Source organism: Anabrus simplex, chromosome 9 (assembly GCF_040414725.1).
Source record: "Anabrus simplex isolate iqAnaSimp1 chromosome 9, ASM4041472v1, whole genome shotgun sequence".
Classification (NCBI taxonomy): domain Eukaryota; kingdom Metazoa; phylum Arthropoda; class Insecta; order Orthoptera; family Tettigoniidae; genus Anabrus; species Anabrus simplex.
In genome coordinates, this window is record NC_090273.1 from 6,689,318 (window position 1) to 6,712,987 (window position 23,670).

Genomic DNA, 23,670 nt, shown 5'->3' on the forward strand with positions numbered 1-23,670 from the left:
TATTATTATTATTATTATTATTATTATTATTATTATTATTATTATTATTATTATTATTATTATTATTATTATTATTATTATTATTATTATTATTATTATTATTATTATTATTATTAAATGTTAATTCATTGCATCATATGTGTAAGGAATATCTTTCTGTTAGTAGGCTTCATTTTAAGAGGAAAATTGTTCAGCTATTAAATGTTAATTCCTTGCATCATATGTGTAAGGAATGTGCCGATATTTTTATTGAGAAGTGTTTTAATGTGATGATACAATGTTTTTAAATGAGAAAAAAGAAAAATCCAACCGTAAGAGTTCAGGCAGGAATGCTAAAGCTAAAAAAGTAATGCATAAATGAATGATCAAGCCATTTCACACCAGTCCATTTCACTTCTTGTTTATATGTCTAATTTCAGTCTTTGAATAATAACCTTTTAAATAATTCTTCATTCATTTATCCAGAATTGCTTTAGCAAACTTCGAAGTTAATATCTCAATAACACTTTCTTTCTAGACGTAATTTATTTATCCATTTCCGTATATACATTTCCATTGATATTTGAATTTAGCGCGATTTGTTCAGGTCAAGTCACTAGGAGCGCCACCGTCGAATTGTCTCCCATTTTAGCAAGGCGAAATCCGTAAGTGTCGTGTATTGTTTCTACTGTATTTGATAAAACAAATGTACACTGCTGGCAACATTCGCAATTAATTCAATGATAAAGTTTTATACACAGTAACGAAGAAACGTGTCATAATATACAGTGTTGATTGATGGCATCTAATATTACTTTGCCTAACTTCCATTCTCCTTAAAATGATGTCTTTCAAGATTGAATGCACCGTACGGGACGTATGTTCGAGATATTGGCAATACTTCCGTTCGACCCCGGCAATCCAGATAAGCATAAGAAGAATTTCTATTCTTGTGCACGTAGTTTACATTTCACTCAAAAGATGTCATCAGAATATCCTCTTTCGACACTCCGCGTTGGAACAACAGATTCTTTCATTCATTAATGCAGCGTAGGAAACATAGCTGATTAAACGCGATCTTTAACGAAAATAATGGAAACTGCTATCAGCACAAATGTACATATAACCAAGTATACTACAGTACGCATAGCATTTTGCCTATTTTTCTTGTACAGTATGGTCACAGTCTCTTCTATTTTTTTTTCAAGAACGATTAAACCGTATGAGTCGTATATGTTCGATATATTGGCATTCCTTACACTATCTAAACTTACTTCTTCTTCCGCTTCGACCACTTTTCCCACACTTGTGGGTTCGCGGGTGCGAACTGTTCCGCAAATGTGGATTTGGCCCTGTTTTATAATAAGTAATAATGTTACTGGCTTTACGTCCCACCAACTACATTTACGGTTTTCGTAGACGCCGAGGTGCCAGAATTTAGCCCCGCAGGGGTTCTTTTACGTGACAGTAAATCTACCGACACAAGGCTGACGTATTTGAGCACTTCAAATACCACCGAACTGAGCCAGGATCGAACCTGCCAAGTTGGTGTCAGTAGGCCAGCGCCTCAACCGTTTGAATCACTCAGCCCGGCTGGCCCTGTTTTATGACCGGATATCCTTCCTGACGCTAATCTGATGCGGAGGGATGTAATCAATATTGCGTGTTTCTATGGTGGTTGGTATTGTGGTGTGTTGTCTGAATATGAAGAGGAAAGTGTTGGGACAAACACAAACACCCAGTTCTCGAGCCAGAAGAATTAAATTCCCGACTTGGCCGAGAATCGAATCCGGGACCCTCTGCAGCGAAGGCCTCAGTGCTGACCATCCAGCTAAGGAGTCGGACTTCTTACACGGCAATAAATAATTATTTGAAAATGTACTGCGGTATACACTTTGGTATGAGTTATTTAGCCTATATTTTAAAGCCAAAACTAGTGTTATTTTCTATTTGCCTTAATTCGATTTAAAACTACGGTATATTATTTTATCCACTGTACCGTCAAACCGAAAGATTTTGGCAATATGTTAATTCATAACTACGAACGCATTTAAGAAACAGGTGAGGATTTGTCAGAGTATTTCTTAATTATTTCGGACAGAATAAAACTACGCCGTTCCTACTTGCCGAGTGGTATATTCAGTATTCTGGATAGTGACTGTTTGTTCGAGCTTAGTTGAGGTTAGTTAACCCGAACTTCGTGTCGTTTATTTGCTCCTCACCTACTGGATCTATACTAGGCCCTATATCCTTCATAGATTATGAGTGTATACAGGAAGTGAACAGGTAAGTATTGCTCAGTAACATGTTGTTTATTTCATTTCATTGTTTCGTTACGTTGCAGGTTGCCAGAACTATGGCACAGAAACGTACCTAACAAACAGACCACAACCACTGCACTCAGAGCTGACTCAGAGCACTGACTGAATGCGGGAAGAGGCTAGACTGGGCAGCCTATAAAAAAGAAAGCGGCCTCTGTACGTCACGTGATTATCTGAGGCATGGCATTGGCTAGAAATGAACGGGAGTCGATGTGACGAGCTAGCTCTGTAAGAGTCGGCTCGTGCTAGCTCTCAGGGAGCAAGGAGGGAGCTAGCTCATACAAGAGTCGACTCGTATTGAACGACTAGCTCTCAAGGAGCAAGGAGGGAGCCTAGCTCTTACAAGAGTCGACTCTCATTGAGCTAGCTCTTCAATGAGTCGTTCAAAAGAGTCAGTTCGTTCATGAACGACCCATCACTAGTAGGAACCGATTCTCGCGATTCCAGGCAAAGAGGATAGAATTCGCGCACATCACTACTTTTATATATTGGTGTTCTGTGTTCTGATCAAGACCAACTAGAACAAGACGAATTGGTTCTGATCCTTGCTGTGGAGCACTGCATTCTCTTTGGAGCACTGTGGAGCGTAATTGCACGCTGTTTCGTTCATTTTTGCACCATATTGCTTAGGTTAGAAAAGAGTAGCGTGCAAACATTTACGATGGAAGACGGAATGAGGCAAACAGTTGCATCTATGCTTAAGGGAATAGAAAGGCAAGTTTTAATAAACGTTACCCTTAATCATTTAGTTAGAACTTGTGTCCAGGCAGCATAGCGATGTGTGTCAAACTATTTACATGTCTTGCACTTTCTTGTTCTAGGTATAATCCAGATAATTTGGCCACCTTTGAACGCTACGTTGAAGTGCAGTCGCGAGAAAACTCCTATGATCTGGAGGCAAATTTAGCTGTATTGAAACTTTACCAACTGAATCCACTTAGCACAAATTTGGATATTATCTGTCAGATATTGTTGAAGGCCCTGACAAATTTTCCACACACCGATTTTGTACTGTGTAAATGTCTTCTCAGTGCGAAACTCGTAAGTATGTTTTTAAATACTTTTATGAGATTCCTTTGTGCAAAACAGTTCGGTATTAACAATCCATCTTGGCCAGTCAGTATTGCAGTTGCTTGCTGTGTCGGTTGAACGTAATGTTTTCGAGTTTTATTTCACACCATTGATTGAAAATAAACAGTAACAAGTTTTGGTAAAACTTCCGTACCCGGTGGGCGAAAGTTAGGTTAGAGGTCTGACTTGGTGCAGCTTGTCTTGTAACGTTCGGCAGGCTTGTCAACTTACGCGTTTTTAGTGACATGACCGTAGGACTGCATTGGCTAGGTCTGAGGAATGACAAGACCGTTGGGCTGGATGAGTTAGGTCCGGGGAGTAATAAAAGCAAGCATCCCGGCATTGGCCTCTATAGGTTAGGTTAGTGACAAAACGATTGGTCTGGATAGGTTAGACAAAAATTACGAGAAGTGGTGAACACTTGAATTAATGAACACTCGGTGTCTCTTCTCAAGAGAAGGAGTATTTGAATAGATGTTCTGATAAATACCTGAGGAAATTATTTTTTCGTCCTGACGCAGGTAGGGATTCCATAGCGTTTCTCCACTTTCAGTTGTTTGCTCAGCGAGTTCTTCATTTAGTTTGTGGACGTGTTCACTCTTCACGATGGCCAAATATTCCACTGAATGATCAACTTTTAAGTGAAGAAATCGCTTGTCCTGGAGGCAGTTGTAGGCCTTCCAGCAGTTGGAGATTATTGTAGTACCGAGCAAAATGTACTGTTTAGTAATGGGCAGTAACGTAGCACTCCTGAGATTCCGTGGGTGTAACAAATAATCTATTATCCTCACGTTCAACCCCACCAGAAACTCTGACCTTCCACGTGAAGATTGCGGTTATGTTTTCCCTTCCCAAACTTTGCCCAGTCTATTTAGACTATTACACCTACATTACACGTTATAATTCTCATGTTTGGTTTGTATTGAAATGTACGTAAAGACAAAGAATGTTATAAGTGTTTAATTTCCACCTATTCCACCTATTGAATACGAAGAGAGGTCTAGTAATTCAGAATTAAATATCATATTAATTACAGGGACATGTTTCGCCCATTATAAAGGCATCTTCAGCCTTAATCTCAAACCTCCTGCGCCAATCTCACATCGATACAACACTAGAAACGCAAGCGTCAGTCATTTCAGCGCTACCATAGCAACTGATTAACACCATAACAGTCAAAGAGATAAATGAACATACATTGTTTTTCTTTAACTAACCTCTTCTTTAACTTATTTACATCATTACAAAACAAAGGGGTATGTACACTCACAGTTTTTTCTTTTAAAAGTTTTCCTAAGTATTTACTCTCCTCTTGTTACAAACATTACACCACAGGCTCTAATCAACATCAAAATACCTTTGATTTTCGCTCCTTCAAGCTAAGATAAATACGTACTTAAAGAAGACTGTTTTATTAACATACGAAATTTAACAACTAGGAGTGATCAATATAACACATTTCTACTTCATTATAAAGATTAAGCTGTTTATGGTCCAAATCATTTTTCTTACACCCTCAACAAGTATGGTATAAGTCCAGGATCCGCCAGCACGGGCTCCGCGGCTGCTGTTTGTGCGTCTATATGACGTGATTAGCGAGTTGATGTTTGTAAACCAGGCGGATAATTTGAAGGGACGTGTAACGGCTGCTGAATGTATGAATTACTGGTCTGGTATATTTAGCTGTTTGAGACTGTGTAACACAATTCACAGGTACTAGATTGGGTTACAACTTGACTAGTTGGTTTGTAATATATAAGTAATAATAATAATAATAGATATTAATGGTGTGATAAGATGGGGCTGACTTGATCTCGCGAAAACTTTACGAGTGTTAAGTGCGTCCGGCAAGTATGAAAAACATTGGTCTGGTTTGGTTAAGTCCGGCTAGTGGCAAAACCATTGGTCTGGGGACAAGCAGAGGGGGTCTGGGGGCGTAAGTCCCCAGGTTAGGGCCGCGAAGTGGCCAACAGGCCTCTAGCATCCCTTACAAAAGCAATTGTGATTCACCGAAAACCACTGATAGTGACAGGTTAGGTTGTGATCCACCAAAAACCACTAATAGTGACAGGTTAGGTTGTAATCCACCAAAAACCACTGGTAGTGACAGGTTACAATCACAAAGAATGGATACCGTCCACCTAATCAATACTTTATTATGTCTTATTACTATGCAGTACCACTTTCGACCCTCACAGGGGTCATCCTCAGCTGGTCATGAGATCCAAAGTTATTAACATATAAAAACATTACTAAATCTAACGAAGAAAGTCGCATATATGAGTGATATTAAAGTATACAATGATATTATGTGCCCTCTGGTTTAAAAAACAAGCGTCGATATTTTATGACATGCATATGTTACTAAAATTCTGGAGTACTGTTCGTGAGTAACAGATAATTTGTTAAAATACAATTTTTACACTTAAAATGTTTATAGTATTCTTGAGGTACACTTTGGAGTTTAATTCATGTTGGTAAATCGTTGCATACATTCATGGATGTTTGTACCAAGCATTCTAGAATATTCCAAGATATGTATGACCAAGCTCGATAGCTGCAGCCGCTTAAGTGCGGCCAGTATCCAGTATTCGGGAGATAGTAGGTTCGAACCCCACTATCGGCAGCCCTGAAAATGGTTTTCCGTGGTTTCCCATTTTCACACCAGGCAAATGCTGGGGCTGTACCTTAAGGCCACGGCCGCTTCCTTCCCACTGCTAGCCATTTCCTGTCCCATCGTCGCCATAAGACCTATCTGTGTCGGTGCAACATAAAGCCACTAGCAAAAAAAAAAAAAATATGTATGTGATAACAGCTGGTAACATACAGTATAGTACATTAAAATACAATGTTCTATAACATAAAATGTTCACAGTATTCTTGCGGTACACTTTGGAGTTATATTAATGTTGGTAAAGTATTGTGTACATTCACAGATGTGTTTGTACCAAGCTTTCTAGAATGTCAATGATGTGAATTGTTTATCTTGTGCGTTCATACAGTTGAGAATGTTGGATGATTTACATTGAAATATTGTGGTGTGTTATTAGTTTCCTCGATACTAATCTCGTTATAAGATATTGAATAGGTGCAGATGCTCCCTCCTTGTAGTGTATTACACATTGACCAGTCAACAGTACTATGTAAGTAAGCACTTATTCCACACGTTCAATAGACATTCTATTGACTAAACTCTTATACTTCATTTTCTTCTCTGTTCTAGCAGATTACTAACATTCCAACAACACAACTAGCACATGGGGCGAAACGCTGGCAACCAGGAATGAGTTAGCTGGAAAATTTATAATGTCCAATAACGGACCATTTATATTGGTATTATAAATTTACTCATTCGGGACAAATATTTCAGATTCCCTATGGGAATCAACATCTGTATCATCTAATGGCCAAGCAGGCATCAATTTTTGATAGCAAGACAAAAGAGTGTCGTAGTGCATTGGCACTGCCAATGGCTTCAAGTAGCCTATGCAGTGGCCTCCACGGTATGCACTAGCCATGCGTCTTGGTAGGTGTGCTAAGTACCAACTGATGAGCCCAACCTAGCACACGGGGGCGAAACGCTGGCAAGCAGGAATGAGTTAGCTGGAAAATTTATAATGTCCAATAACAGACCATTTGTATTGGTATTATAAGTAGTATGTTCTGAGCTGTCAGTGGAGGGATGGCGTGGAATGATATCAGTGGACGAATATGTTTGAGTGATGTCTTTAAAAGTAGGAAAGATCGCAATATGAAGAGATAGCTGGAATTCAAGAGGACAAATTGGTGCAAATATTCGTTTATACTGTAGGTAGGGGAGTTAGGGATTGGAATAACTTACCAAAGGGAGATGTTCAATAAATTTCCAATTTCTTGCGATCGTTTAAGAAAAGGCTAGGAAAACAACAGATAGGGAATTTGTCACCTGGGCGACTGCCCTAAATGCAGATCGGTAGTGATTGACTGATTCTTATGTACTGGTACATTGTGTTCCACCCCAGTAGTCAACATAAATGTGACAACAGCTTTTAACAACTGTCCACAAACAGGTGCTTATTATGCCACGTTGTAGATGATACATTACTGATTGTTGTCTTCGTACCTAGTGATTTAATATGGATTTCTAATGTTGCAAATGGGCTGGAAGCTAATATAGAAATAACAGAAGCCTTTGCCTCGGAGGGACTCTGCATTAGACGACCTGAGGTGTGGTGGGATGGGTGTCTAAGAGTTTCACAAAGGGTCTGAAACCGAACATGGGAGCTAAGGTTTCACTCTCATCGCATCTTCTGCAGTGGGTATCGTGATGGGATCTTCCTGGTATGGGTCTTCGAGGTGCCATGTTAAGAGGGAAGAATTGGATCAAAGTAACAACAGAGAAATGCAGGAAAGACTTATGTTCTTACTGGACAAGTGGCCGTGCGGTTAGGGGCACCGAGCTGTGATCTTGCATCCGGGAGTTACTGGGTTCGAACCCCACTGTCGGCAGCTCTGAAGATGGTTATGTGTGGTTTCCCTTTTTCACACCAGGCAAATGCTGGGTTTGTACCTAAATTAAGGCCACAGCCACTTCCTTACCAGTCCTAGCCCTTTCCTCTCCCATCATCACCTTAAGACCTTTCTGTGTCCGTGCGATGTAAAGGAAGTTCTAAAAAGAAACAAAATTGTGTTCTCAGACCGGCAGTGACTGGATGATGTTGCCAAATTGTACTTGGGTGAAATTAGAGCATTAATTATGGTGTAATGTAATATTATTGTATGTTTTTGTTATAAAAATTGTTTTGGTAATCCGCACAGATTCAGTATGCTAAAATGTCTTAAAACAATCAAGTGCATTAAACTTAGGGGCCCTATTTTATTGTAACAATTGTAAATTTTGGTATAAAAATGGAATTAATTTCACTTCTATGAATTTGACATTATTTAGCGAAAACAAAAATCTGTACAGCCCTCATGGTGCAGTATATTGCATATTTCTACAAACACAACAGATCTGAACTATGAAGAGAACTGTGAGGCTTCCATTTTGTAGTTTTTAACAGTAGTTACCTGCTGTATAAAGAAACAGGTGTTTCTGCATTTAAACTTCTATGTATTTCATTCATTTCTTCATTAAAATGAAATATATTCTGCATAAAAACTATGACACAGAACATAATTTAGAGAGATATACATTTGTTATAATTATCATCTCTACTCGAAAAGATAAAAATATGCTTTATACATCACGTGGTACACTGGGAGCTCTAGGATTACTCACTGACATCCTGGGTAACCTTACTTGTCAAGAGTCAGTTTGGTTTGCCTCCATACTACTAAACTTTATTTGAATGTTCTTCATTAAATTTATGCAGAAATTTGTAACATTATGCAGGAAAGGCAAAATTTTCATGGAAAGAAATCTGGATTTTGTATTAAAAAGTAAATTTAGTATGAAACCTAAATTCACTTTTTTTTTTAAGAGCATAAAATGACAATTTTTTTTTAGAATGAAGCCATACTTTCCAGTGTCGACTTAGTTAAATGTTACATAAAACTGTTGTGAGGCTGGAAAGTTTTTGTTGCAATAAAATGACAATGTTTTGACCTAGAAGGGCTTCAAACAGATTGTACATGCTTTATGTAAAATATAATCCTGTTTCATGATTTTGTCACTTGCATAAACAAAGTATCCTGTCTGTAACTGACTGTGGTCCAACGTTTTATCCTTACTCTTGGTGCTCGGAAAACTTTTGTCATGGAACGTAGAAATAAACTATGCTTCCATGTCCACTATACCTGGGGAAAATGCTGTTTCGTACTTTGACTTGCAGTTCACCTTTTTGGCCTGCAGGAACACAGCTGTACGAGTCTTCAGCGAGGGATAATTGTTTATCATCATCCTGTGGTACTGAGAGGACATAATCTTTTGAAATGATCTGTGTCCAATATTTTGTCCTAGTATACCTGTACAGACACTACAGATAAACTTATCAGGGATACTTAATGTACATTAAGTTCATAGAGCTATTGACTACAATGTTCTAAGCACTTTTTATGAAGCAACAAATGTAATTTTTGTACTTTTAAGCTCTTGTACGTAGTAACATTAGTGTAATTTGTATCTTATATCTATGCTTTCAGCTTGCGGAACCTCCCATAGATCAAATCATGTACCTGGCTGACATCCTGGAACGATGCGATTTCCAAGAATTTTGGGCCAGAGTCCATTCTAGGCCAGAATTGTGTTCAAACATTGTAGGTTTCAATGATTCCATTCGCAAGTTTGTATGCCACGTTGTCGGCATCACATTCCAGACCATTGACAGAGGAGTTCTTGCTCAGCTTCTTGGAGGAGTGGACGGTAAGACTACCCTTCTTATCACTTCTAATGTGAATGTATCATATTATTTTAATGTAGATATACCTTTTAAAATTTATTTCTTTTAAGTAGTTCAATTTTTTTCTTATCGTTTTTAAACTATTCCCTTAATTTCTCAACCTTCTTACTGTGTTATTTTGTAGGTGAATATATTAAATTCAATACTCTATTAATTTTTACTACATTTTAAACACGGTTTAGATCTTTTCTTGTGAAAAATATGGCATTGGGAGTGGGATTAACAGAATATTTCATGTTACGTACAGTCGAGAACACAGAATCTTTGTGGTTTTTATAATGTTGGCAGAACCTCCTTATCTGCTGAGTGTCCACGCCAGCTCATTATTGCTTTGAAGTAATTTCCAGCACGCAAACACTAGATGAGAAGTGGTTGAACTCTCCACTCCAGTAGTGGCTGCTATAGTTGTATAAGCTTCTTTGGTTGCTGTAGAGCCGCCCAGGCTGATTTAGGTTTTGGCCAGCGAGTTGTTATATAGGCTAAGTTCTATTATAATTTCTTGGTCATTAAACTGCTACAATAATTGTAATGCAACTAAATTCAATGAAAATGTATTCATATTTTCAGCCATACAAAGAAATAAAACAACGTATTGTACATGATACGTTTACTTTTGTAGCCTAATGTTGCATCAGTTCATCTCGATGAAAAGCAGACAGTATTTTGCACTCTATGGAAGGGATTGAAATGTTTGCTTTCAACTCATTTTCTAGCAAACTACTGACATATAATTGAATGATTAATTAAATAAGCCTATCAGTTGTTATAACTTCCTTGATCTGCGAACTAAAGATAAGGTTAGGCTGCAATAACACAAGGGAACTGCTAGAAGCAGATATCGGGCTTATTTATTATTTATCATATGATGAATATATGTACATATGTATAGTTTCAGGATAAATGTCACAAGTCCGTAGAATACTACAACTCTAGATCTAGTATTTTGACCCAATCAACTGCTTCATCGGATGTGCGGTGAATGTCCATTACTGTTCCTTTGAAGGCTCGAATTGGGCAGTCGGAACAATGTGGAGGTTTGACTGAGAAGAGGCACCACAATCACAATCTGCAGAGCTAGTCCAACCTCGTTTGCACAATAGATAACCACATCTGCCTTGTCCAGTTCTTATCCAATTGAAGTCACCTTAGAAGATCAAATTCTTGTACGCATTTAGAAGGATTCTCAACTAGATGTTGGTTGACCATTGAAGACTGATCCCACTGGGTTTTCCATGAACTGTTAACATGAAAAGAGGTTCTTTCAAGATCTGTTGCTGTACGTCAGGGTGGTTTCCTTGATTTTAGTCGTTGATGTTCAGTGTTTGTAATATCTTGTTGGATGGGTAGTTGGGGGTTCTGCTGAATGTTTTTCCAAACCTGATCGTCGTAGGGCTGGAGGTGGAATATTGCTGAGAACAGGATGCCATAGCGTGTTCGTGCTCCGAATGCATCTCGTGATTATGCACATTGCCTGATTGAGTTGTACATCAATCTTCTTAGTGTGAACACTATTGATCCAAGAGGGGCAGCAGTATTCAGTAACAGAATATGATAAGGCTAATGCTGTTGATTTTAGAACATGAGTATTGGCTCCCCGTGATGTACCAGCAAGTTTCTGAGGAATATTATTTCTAGTTTTAACTTTAGCAGCTACATTTGAGAGATGTTGCTTGAAACTCAAAGTTGTATCAAGTGTATTTTGGTGTACTGCAGAACGGCAACACTTGACCTCGGAATTTTATTGTTGGTTTGAATAAGAGTTCGAGCACTGAGTCACCAAACAAATGTCATCAGCATAAATGAATTTTCTTGATGTGTCTGGGAAGTCGTATATGTACAGACTGAAAAGAAGGGGGTGAGGACTGATCCTTGAGGTAAACCATTGTATTATTTAAACACTCTAATTCTGTCATTATCAGCGTAGATCTGGAAGTACCTATTACTAAACATATTGCTAAGTAAGGCCGTAAGTTTATGACATGGGATAACACTAACACTAAACAAATTTAGGAGTCCTTCTCGCCAGACGGTATCGTAGGTAGCTGATAGATCCAAAAAGGCAGCCACACTTGCTGATTTCCTCTCATGTCCATTCTCGATATACGTGGTGAGAGGCAGTACTTGATCATTACAACTTCTTCCAGGTCTAAATCCTGCTTGCTCTATAGGAATGTAGCTGTTGTTTCATAAATTCTATTGTAGATCAGTCGCTCAAGGAGTTTATATGTGACACTTAAGGCGGCTACACACGTTACTGTATAACTGTGCAGTTTAACTGCACCAACTGAACTGCGGAGATTTATCTCACGTGTGGATGGTAAATCGTTGCAGTAATTTCTGCTTGCACAGTTCATCGGAGCAAGTTCATTTTTCTAACCAATAAAACTGTGTCGATTGCGTTTACACAGTTTTATCGCAACGTGTGGACCGTGGCAGCTGCCGATTGCTCAGTTCAAGTGAGTCACTCGTTAAGATATCACAACATGTCTCAGGAAGACCAAAGCGGATATCGTGAGCATTTAGAAGCTTTCATTGAATGCTATAGAAATGAATCTTGTCTCTGGCAGACGAAGTCTAAAGATTATGACAGTCGGAACAGAAAAGACGCCGCCTACAGTAAATTGATTGCAAAATATAAATTAATTGACTGCAAAGCCAACAGAGACGTAGTTGTAAAAAAGATTAATAATCTTAGGAGTTCTTACAAAAAGGAGTTAAACAAAGTTAAACAATCTAAAATAACGGGGTCAGGCACTGACAAGATATACACTCCACGTTTGTGGTATTTTCATCAGTTGGACTTCTTATATGAACAACACATACTACATGTAACGCTAAGAATAATTTTCTCGTAAAATCAACGTTAAGGCGGCTACACACATTACTGTATACAGTAGAACCTCGATAATTCGAAATCGGTTAATTCAAAATCCCGCCTAATTCGAAGAAGCTCTCGTTCCCGGAAACATGAGATACAGTTTTGCATGTTATTTCAATTGTTTAATTCGAAGTACAATGTCGGCCCCATTACCGAAATTCAGACTTTTAATTCGAAACTGCCTTTACATTTTAAAACAATAGTACGTTACAGAGTAATTTCAACTCGAAATTTATCCGCGTCATAATAGAACGCGTGTTCCGGAACGTGGAGGGGTAGCTTTCCGCATTTACACTCACTTCGGTGGGTCTACAGTGCGCTTCATAATTGCCAAGTTGAATGAAATCGGAATTCTTTTGTATTCAACCTTTTAAGGAACGCCATAATATCACGCAACAGGCAGTGTGCGGGAAAACAGAATCCGCGAACACTGGCGATACCAACAGTTGACGAAAAAACGTGGCTCATATAATAAATTCGTACGCACCGAACAATATTGTCATTGCCGGTGAAACTGCATTGCTTTATTTCAATGCGATCCCAAATGGTCTTATGGTTTTAAAGGAGAAATTGCCAGCCGGGAAATCATACAAGGGTGAGGGATGGGGCTCATAGTAGTGCACATGGACGCGAGATACTTTATCGCCTCGCCATAGGAGAATTCAATAAGCTACAATGTTTTAAGGGCGTCGGGCACTTTCCATGCCAGTACAAAGCATCTAAAGATGCAAACAGTACAGAAATCCAAAAAATAATGCATTTGCATAGGGGAACCGGCATAATTTATCCTCGTCTTTGAATTGTGCGATTTTTTTCTTTCGTTGCGTGAGGTTATGTTTGTCAGTGATTTATCCAAGTGCATTATTTGAACATTGTAAATGCACCTTGTTGGATACATTTCGGAAATAGTTTTTTCCATGGCATTTGAAAGGTTTAAACTGTGAATCGAGGTGATTGCATTTATTAATGGGTCTTAGAATACTTTGTGACGCTGCAAGTGTTTATATATCTGAAGTGCGAGAAAAGTGCCATGGCGGGAAATTGTCCGAGGATAGTCATAGGAAAGTTCGATTTTAAGAGCATCGGTTACTTTCTGTGTAAATACAAGGCATCTAAAATGCATACTGTATAGTATACACTGTGAATCAAGGTTAACTGCATGCTACAACGGGCCTTAGAATATTTTGTAACGCGGCAAGGGTTGGTACTTCTGAATTGCGAATTGGCGGTTAATTCGAAATCACGTAATTCGAAGTCCGATTTTTGAGTCCCGACGACTTCGAATTAACGAGGTTTTACTGTAACTGTGCGAAACCGATAACTGGAATATATTATCTGCAGCTGTCTTGGAGTCTTTTCCCCGAAATATAAGATGCTTAAAGGAAATTCTGCAATATACTGTAAATTTCCATGTGACAGTTGTACTTCCAATATTACGCCCTGCCAGGAATTGAACCCGGTACCCCTCTGACCAAAGGCCAGCACGCTAACCATTTAGCCATGGAACCTGACCGAACAGGACTAACGTGCTGTTATTCTGTGGTACGAAGCGTAACTCATTTAATAAATTTACGTGTGAATATTGCTTTCTCTGTAGTAGCCAATCTTTACACCACACGCTTTTTGCTTTTTCATTATACACACGCATAGGCCCAACACCGCTAGTACGTCATCGTCCGTCAATGACATGTTGCTTTGATAAATGTCTGATGAGGTGATGAGTACTGTCGATCGACGCAGTTATCTGTACCGTGTGGAGGCTATAGGGCTTTCAGTTTTACTACGCAGTTCATCGTTGCAGTTAAATCGCACACATGTACCGTAATGTGTGTAGCCGCCTTAAGAAGTGCTATTGGACGGTAGCTTTCCACTTTAGATGGATCTTTATTTGGTTTCAGTATGGCTATAATATTTGTTTTCTTCATCATAGGTTGGATGTTTCCAGTTTGCAAAATATTAGTGACGAAGTTGGTTAACCATTTTATTGTGGCTGGTCCGCATTGAGCCAAAAATTCAGGGTAAATTCCATCAAATCCTGCAGCTTTTCCAAGTTTCATACTTTTTATTACGGCTTTAGTTTCCCTTTCTTTGAATGGGGTAGAGAATTCACAAGTCTGCGGTGCTGTTCTTTTCTTGATGTTCAACTTTAATTTGATATCCTTTTTGGTTTGCTTGTCTTTTGTGTTTTTGGAAACTGATATTGATGATTAGCAAAATCATTCAGATTGATGGCTGTTTCTGATCTATTAGTTGCAAGGTTTGAAGAGTCCAATTTCCTAATTATAGAACAGACCTTCCTGCTAGAATGGGTGTAGGGATTCCAGTGTTTCATGCCAGATCCTTCTTCGACTCTCATCCAAGGATTGGAGGAGACCAGCTGCATTGTCAGAATTAGGATGTTCTTCATATTCTCTTAGTAATTCCTCACTCTCTGAACTCCAGCCAGGGATATCCTCTAGGGATGCATCGTCTGGCTGCACCTTTTATAACCCCTACAGATCTGCTGTAGTTGTATGTTGGTTTGATCCATCTCATATTGGAGTCTGTTTGCTTTGCAAATTCAGTTCAGTTGGCTTTCTTGAAGTTCCACCTCAGTTTAGGATGTGATCGAACAACAGGTATAGACATCCCAATCTCCAAGAGAACGGGTCTATGTTGACTATGTGGGAAATCATTGAGCGCTGTACGTCGAACTTGATTGTGTGAATTATGAAGCCGATTTGTGAAACAAAGATCTGGGGTGTATCCTTGAGACCAGCAAGCTGATTGAAAGGTAGGCAGGTCCTTAGCATCAAAAATCAGATTCAAATTTTCAGTTTCCATCCAGTCCACAAGAACTTCACCATTAGAGTCATCCTTGTTATATCCTCAAAGATGATGATGATGATGATGATGATGATGATGATGATGATGATGATGATAATGACTGTTTAAATCACAGAGATATATAGTAGGATACTGAAGAGAAGTTATAGGATTAGACCAAGTAATATCTGGTGGCTTATACACATTAACTATTGTCAAGTTTTCAATGTTAACTGTAGTAGTAAAAATGTCATTTTCAGAGTTTACTGATAGTAATTGGTAATTTGTTATATAATTCCTGACATAAGTTGCAAGGCCGTAATTTTGTTGATCGACGATATCAATTTAAAGCCTGGAATTTTCCCCCTACTCTGTAACTGTAGTTTGTCTGCTGTGTGTGTTTCTTGAAGCACGATGACATCAACTGCATATTTCAGTGCAATCCTGGAAACATACATTTTGCTTGACTAATCCCTTCGATATTCAATTGACAAATGCTCAGTGATTGTCCAATTCTACGAACTTGAGGGTCCTGAAAAGGAACACACATCTCCTTCTTGTTCGCTCTTTGACCGAGAGGTCATTTCCGACAGTTCGGTCTCATCTTATCATTGTTGCTTTTTTAGCACCACCTGGGGGACACGTGTAGGGCAGTGTAGTGGTTAAACCTACGGACGTGAAGCAACGTAGACCCCCGATGTGGGGCTGACCCTGGGCAGGTCAAAGGTGTTGTAACATTCCATTACCAACATTTATTATTTACTTACTGTATGGCTTTTCCTGGTGCAAGTCTTTCTATTTGATGCTCATGGGCGACCTGCATGTCTGGATGTGGGATGATTAGGCAGATAGAGGCTGAAACCTGGCGTCGGCTCATAACCTACTCAGTTGATTAACACCAAGTGATCTGCTTCAAGCTTAACATCCCCATCCAGGAGACAAATCCCATGAACCGTATCAGAGCCGCTGACCAAGATGTTAGGTCCCTTTAAACAATCATCATCATCATCATACGAACTCTGCAGAGAGGTTTGTAATTGAATCCAGGCTTTTGGCACGGAATTTATTGTTTATAAATGGTAAATCAATATCTCTCCTATGCTGCTGGCCAACATAAAGTTTGACATTACCATTTCAATTGCCTGTAACATTCCTTGAGCCTTAAGACCAACAGTCGACATTCAGTAGAAGTAGTCTAACTTATAGTGGATGTTGTTTATGTCAGCCGTTGCTAAAACATTTTGTAAATATTGGTAATGCAAAGATGCTAGCCATTACATGTCAGTCATAATTATGAATTTTGTCCTGTGATTATACGCTCATGAATGCTGTGTCAATAATTAAAAATTTTTTGTTCATTTGGAAATTTTTTTTTTTTACGTTTTTACTGCCCGAGCGAAGTGCATGCCAGTCATGATGCTTGTCTTCATTCTTCACGTAAGCTGTCTTCCATGGATTAGTTGGTGGCGTGTATAGCTGAAACTTGGCAGGGACTGGCACAGGAACTCTTGTTTTTATGTTTCTATAGCAGGAATCTGTGTGCTCTGTTGTTGATGTAGTGCCAGAGTTAATGCTTGTGTATCTTTTTGTCATCAGTAATGCCTATAATGCTTGTCAGAGAGAAAGGGTGAACAATGAAATATCTGGTGCAGCAGAAAGCGTGCAGTGATGGTGTAGGCAATATTAACATGATCAACGAACCAAAAATTCAAGAAGGAATGTATCCAACGATGGCCATGTCTGCTACATTATTTAAAATCCTTTTCCTGCATATTTCGTGGTTTGTTTGTGTGGTTTTTCCATTCCACGTGGTGGATGAGATGATTGTCAGAAAGCAGGTGACAAAAAAACTGCATAAAAATGCTGTGAAGTTGAGGGACTCAAACGGATATTTAACGTTGTTTGTGAGAAACTGTGAATACAAAAGTGCTGTAACAAATGCAGATATTATTTACAACATTCCTTGTTGAGCATAATCTGGATGTAGCTTTCAGTGGCCATGCTGACGTCTGTACAAGAAAATGTTTCCGGATTAAAAAATAGCCTCCAGGTTTGGCTGTACTAAAACCTAAAAAGCAGAGCTAATTAGAAGTTGGCTAGTAGCGAAATGAAATAATGTATGGCTTTTAGTGCCAGGAGTGTCCGAGGACATATTTGGCTCGCCAGGTGCAGGTCTTTTGATGCCCATAGGCAACCTGCGCGTCGTGATGCCATACACCCAGCCTCAGCCTTTTGCACTGGCTACAGGCGGCATTGATATGGATGAAAAGAAGCGTTAGCCAGTAGATGTAATACTTTGATATGAAAATGGGAAAATTTCAACAATCATACTTACACTTCAGGAATCATGTGACAATATAGGGGAAGGAATTTTTAAATTTTTGGATAGTGAATTGAAAAAGAGTAAAATCTTATGGGAGAATTGTGCAGGTCTTGCATGTGACATGGCAAGTACTATGACCAGTAATTCCTTAGGTGTAGGTTCATTTATCTGTAGAGAAAAACCAAATATTCATGTGCAAGGCTGTGCATTTTGTTGCTTTAAAGAGCTGTAATGATCTTTAAAATGTCAATTTCGAAGTTTTCAATTGATATTCATTATTACTAGTAAGAGCAAGAGCCAAAATACTTTAAATCTCTGGCAAATCTTTGGAGAACCAAGCAAGTGGCTGTGCGGTTAGGGGCGAGCAACTGTGAGCTTGCATCTGGGAGATAGTGGGTTCGAATCCCACTGTTGGCAGCCCTGAAGATGGTTTCCCATTTTCACACCAGGCAAATGCTGGGGCTGTACCTTAAAGAAGGCCACGGCCGCTTCCTTCCCAGTCTCCCATCTTTCCGTCGCCGAAAAACTTTGATGTGTTAGTGCGACGTTAAACAAATAGCAAAAAAAAAAAAAATTTGGAGAAAAGCCTCACAAAATATTGTAATACATTTTCAATAGATGGTTATCTCTGTTACAGTGTGTAAAAAGAATCTTAGATCAGCATAAACTTTTGAAAATGTTTTTTTGTGTGTGTGTGTGTGTGTGTGTGTGTGTGTGCGTGTGCGTGTGCGTGTGTGCGTGTGTGTGTGTGTGTGTGAAGCAGACTCTGGCAAGACAAGCTCAATATTTCAGGAAGTTAAGAGTTTGGAAATCCATCCACCAAACTTTACCTGAGTTTCTCAGACTTGTCCTTCCACTATTCAATTCTCTAAATGTGCAAGAAGATAAGCCACTTATTCATAAACTTCATTCCAAGTTTGTGTTTCTTCTTTCCAGTGGCTTTCTGAGCAAAAGTAGAATCTTCTTTTGCATATGGTGTAGAAATAATGTGGGAACATCTAACAGTATCAGATATCTAGGATTCTTGAAAACAGCCCTTGGAGTGTGATGCCGCTCACCTTCGAGACTTGTCTATGAGCTGACAATAGAAACGTTCCTCTGACTGAATACACACTTGCCATCCAGAAGTCAGAAATTACATAGAATTTTACTCTAAGATGCAGTGATAAGAGCTGGCCCCGTGGTGAAGAAGTAGCGTGCCTGCCTCTTACCCGGAGACCCCGGGTTCGATGCCAGGCCAGGGATTTTTACCTGGATCTGAGGGCTGGTTCGAGGTCCACTCAGCCTGCGTGATTACAATTGAGGAGCTATCTGGCGGTGAGATAGCGGCCCTGGTCTCGACAGCCAAGAGGATTCGTCGTGTTGACCGCACGTCACCTTGTAATCTGCAGGCCTTCAGGCTGTGTAGCGGTCGCTTGGTAGGCCAAGGCCCTTCGAAGGTTGTTGCGCCATGGTGTTTTTTGTTATGCAGTGATAAGCCAGAGCTGCATTGAACTGGACAATATCGAGAGTGCCTTAGCTCAGTAAGCAATTCATGGATTTCATTGCAAACTGTGCACAAAAACTAGTTTCCGTGAAGACTGTTTGAAATGCGTGTATAAACTCTACACTAGACACCACAAACGATACCACTTCACAAGCTCTTCAAAAAGAATGGAGTATTTGATCGACTCTAGCAACGAGAAATGCAAAACAAAAACATTTTGTACACGTTTGTGTGTTTTGTGAAGGCATCCTCTATTTCAGGATCCGAGTAATTTATTTGATTTGAAATTTGCTTCTGTGAAGTACCAGAAAAGTGATGAGCTTGATCATTGGAGCAAAGATACGAGTATACATGAAGGGAGTTCCCCCCCCCAAGTACATGTCCAATAACACACACCAGTCACGGTTTTCATCCATTACTATTTGCTCTTCCTGAAAGTAGGAATCTCTGGTGACGACGACTGCTTTCCATGCAGCATCATCTTAGCAAACATTGGCGATCAGTTGTTTAACAGTTGCTACTCAAAATATTTTAAAGGTAGATTTCTCATACCACTCCTTAGTAGCAGTGTTCTTCTTTTACCAGGAGCTCACTTGCGTCCGATCTTACTTTGCATGGAAGATAGGAAGCTTAAAAGGGTCCACCTTTTCAATACAAAAATGTTATAGTTTATTTACAACATATATTTACAATTGGAACTAGTTTCGACGCTGTTTGGCGTCATCTTCAGCCAAAATGTGGGAAATAGGCTAGCATGTAGACATTTATGTTACACAAGGCGTTACATTAAACAATACACATCTTACGAGGAGATAAAAACAGGGACGAATGTAGAAACAAATGAATCATTGAGAAAGCAAAAGTTATAAATATTAAAAATAACCTTAACCACACATCTTGCAGTGCGAAAATATTTGCCTTGAATGATTCCTGAATACAAGACGATGGTGGAGATTATTTCGCTTGACGTGGGCAAAATGTTGAAGCTTGCGCTTCTTGACTCTTCTCACAATTTCTTTGTTTTCTAATACCCCCACCCCCCACCCCCACCCAAGTCCTTCCACATTTCTCATTTTATCAACTCTGATTATATACAACATCTCTCTATATTAAGAGAGATGAACTTGCTTGCATTAATGGTGGTTAGGGACATACCGTACTCATTCATATATTGGCATCTTTGCATTTGTCATTATTTGTACGATGGATCTTTTACTGTGGTACAGTGTGTTTAGGAACAGGTAGACATCTGTTTATCACGTGTTTGTCATTGTGGAGATAAACCCACTGCAGTCACAAAGTAGGAATATTTCTTGAATCTTTTGTTGAGACTTGATAGTAAGAATGATGTCCATTTGATAACATTATACTTTTCATGTTTGTTTGCAGATCAGACATTAAAGCAGTGGGTGAAGAAGTATGGCTGGAAAGAAGAAAGTAATGGGATGATATTTATTGCAAACCAGGATGAGAATATCAAAACGAAGAATATTACTGAGAAGATAGATTTCGAAAGTTCGGCTGCAATCATGGCTGCTTGCCGTTAAGATTGTTGGTTGCCTTCCATAAATAAAATATGCATATACTTTTGATTTCCTCTCTGTTTCTGTGAAACCAATTTTACCTCATTCTATCAGCACCTTCTTGAGAACTGAAGTAGTTGCAGTGATGTTTTGATGTAAATCATACAAGGTAAAGTCAATAAATTCACAGACTTGTTTCATAAATAGTTCATTATATACCTTACACACTGCTGGTTTCCTTCGCCTTTAGAGTACTGTGCTAGAGAGATTTGTGTGGCACTGCTGGAAATATTCCAGGTCATTTTCTTGCAGCATGTTCAAAACTGAACTTCCTCCTCTATGTGAATTATTCACCCTTCCAGTTGCAATAGGAGGAAGTTGCATAGTACAGGGTCAGGCGAATAGCAAGGATGTGGCACCATAGTCATATAGAAAGCAGCATTAACTGCTGGGCTAGATGGAACCAACTCTTTGTGAACAATTATTTTTTGTGATCAAAAAGATGAATTAATGTGCGCTTGGCGTTGCTTTTAACTTGCCTAACTTTCGTTAGCAGATTAGATTGTCGTAGCTATAAACCCAGGTTTCAGCGCCCTTAATGACTTAGGAAAGAAATGTTCGCAGCTCGATCTTTGAGGCCCCAGCAAACATAGTCTTTGTTGGTTTTGGTCATCACTCGAGAGTCTGGGCACAAATGCAACATGCTGCATGTAAAAATCTTCTGCTAGAATTTTGTCAGGTTCCGTCACTGATTTCCTCTAGTGTGTGGATTTCATCAATGAAACATAAAGTAGAAACATTCTCCTAAACAACAAAAGAGTGCTATACCAGGCTTAATATATCCCAATGCTGATATTCTCCAGAAACTTGGGTAATTACGGAAGATAGTTCGGGCATGTAAAGAGAACAAAGGATGGTGTGATGCCAAAACAGATGATGGAGGCTATGTTTGAGTGAAAGAGAGCAAGACCAGTAAAAGATGGAACAAGAATTGAAGACTTTGAGGGTAAATAATGATGACGCATATTTTTTAAATTCTGAAATATGAAAAAATGAAATTTTGCAAAATATTTGCTGCTACAGTTTTTAATATTTGAAACTTCTTACTCAATTCAGTGGTACATGTAGTCCTCCTTTATAATATCCTGTCGAAAAAGGCATACAAAAGCAATATTATAGCTAATTTAGAGTATAGTAAACATGAATGTGCCTATCAATTTGAGGGTTGTAATTGTTTACATGAAATTTTAGTAAAGTAGTGAACTGCGAATACAAGAGAACATCTCTTACAAATTATAATTATAAATGAGTTAAAAAACAGAAACAAGTTAGCAATACAATGACAAATACAGTTGAACCTGACTTATACGTATATCAAGGGGAAGACAAGAAACTACTTTTAACTCAGAGTTACTTAGAAATCAGACTTACACAATACATCACATATTTACTGAAAAACCAATGGAATAGACCTACGTGTGTAAATCCTTGCAAATAATAAATTAAGACAAAAAATATTATTTTGAACTTGGTCCAGCCTTAAAGAAATCAGATAGTTTGGCTTGTTTCACTTTTCTTTAATTAAGAGTATAAATCTCCTTTAGCAAACTTAGTAATGAATTCAAAGCATTTCCACTACAACTCTTCGCACTGATGTAACGCCTACACGCTTCGATTGCACTTAACATTTCACTCAGTTTAGGTGTCAAGATTCAAGCGCCGCGTTGTTGGCATAGATCAGCAATAATCTCTTCATCCGGTAGTTCTCCACGTACAGCCAGATTATCATCGAAAAACACAAAAGTATCGACTTCTATACCCTCCGGTAGCGTTAGCTCATTGTTAGACGAAACTTCATCCCCATAATCATTAGAGGCAGCCGAAATAAAATCCATGGCTTGTAGCAAATTAATGGAGAGAGGTTCATTTCCTGCATCACTCAGGGTTATTAAATGTTGAACCAGCATTTTTCTATAATGCACTTTGAATTTTATTTTGCAAGTTGCTGTACGTCGCACCGACAATGATAGGTCTTATGGCGACGATACTTTGAAATTTGCTGTTGTTCCCACGAAAGAAATTCTCATATTCAAACAAATTTTTCTGTATTTTATGTTTCCGCACCAAAACCGCCCACTTGGCTTATCAGGTATCTCAATGTTTCGCGGCGTGTCAAAAACGACGAAGGTAGTGGGGGAGCGAATGGGACTTGCCTTTGTTAAGCCGCCAGTAAGTAAGGGTCAACAATGTCACTCGGTAAAACTCTTTGTGTTCTGTTTCAGCACCGAAACTCGATCGCTCTACTTCCACCTACGCCGGCAAAGAGGAAACTTCGTAAGTACAGTAGTTTCTTTTTAAGAAGTACATTCTCATTGCAATTACGCAAAACTCAGTTATATTTCACTGACACTTAATACGTATAACGGCGAATTACGTATAAATAAGGTTTAATTAACACGCTGTTATATTATATTTTCGCGGGACCTAAAGAAAATTACGTAGAAGAGAGTTACGTATAAAGCAGGTTCAACTGTACTTTGCTTCATTTCTGTTAAGAGGTGTATCTCACCCTCAGGTGGATTTACTTGACTCTCGTCATCCACTGCACTTCAAACAAGACATGGAAGCAGGAAGAGTTAGGGATGTACATTTAAATGGACACTTGACACACACTCTTCCTCACCTTGTTACATTTTACTGCCATCTCAGGTGCATGATTCCTGGTTGGTAAAGTAGCTTTAAAAGCAATTAAAGAACAGGTTCACAATGAAACTGTCTGTTTTCTTTCACTGTGTATTTTCTTTTGAAAATGGGTTCAGTTGGACTGCGCTTATGAAATTTCTTTGCTTCATTTGGATTACATTATTGGTTTGGATGTGGCACATTTTTTCAAGCATCATGAAC

General features: G+C 38.9%; 1 protein-coding gene across 1 annotated transcript; it reads left to right on the top strand.

Moving 5' to 3' along the window:
- The first annotated feature begins 2,858 nt into the window (after nucleotides 1-2,858).
- Nucleotides 2,859-20,970, top strand: eIF3k (eukaryotic translation initiation factor 3 subunit k). The gene is made up of 4 exons (XM_067153485.1): nucleotides 2,859-3,014; nucleotides 3,122-3,341; nucleotides 9,495-9,714; nucleotides 20,633-20,970. Exons 1-4 carry the CDS (start codon nucleotides 2,962-2,964, stop codon nucleotides 20,788-20,790), a joined length of 651 nt encoding a protein of 216 aa, XP_067009586.1. The 5' UTR covers nucleotides 2,859-2,961; the 3' UTR covers nucleotides 20,791-20,970.
- The last annotated feature ends 2,700 nt before the right edge of the window (nucleotides 20,971-23,670 follow it).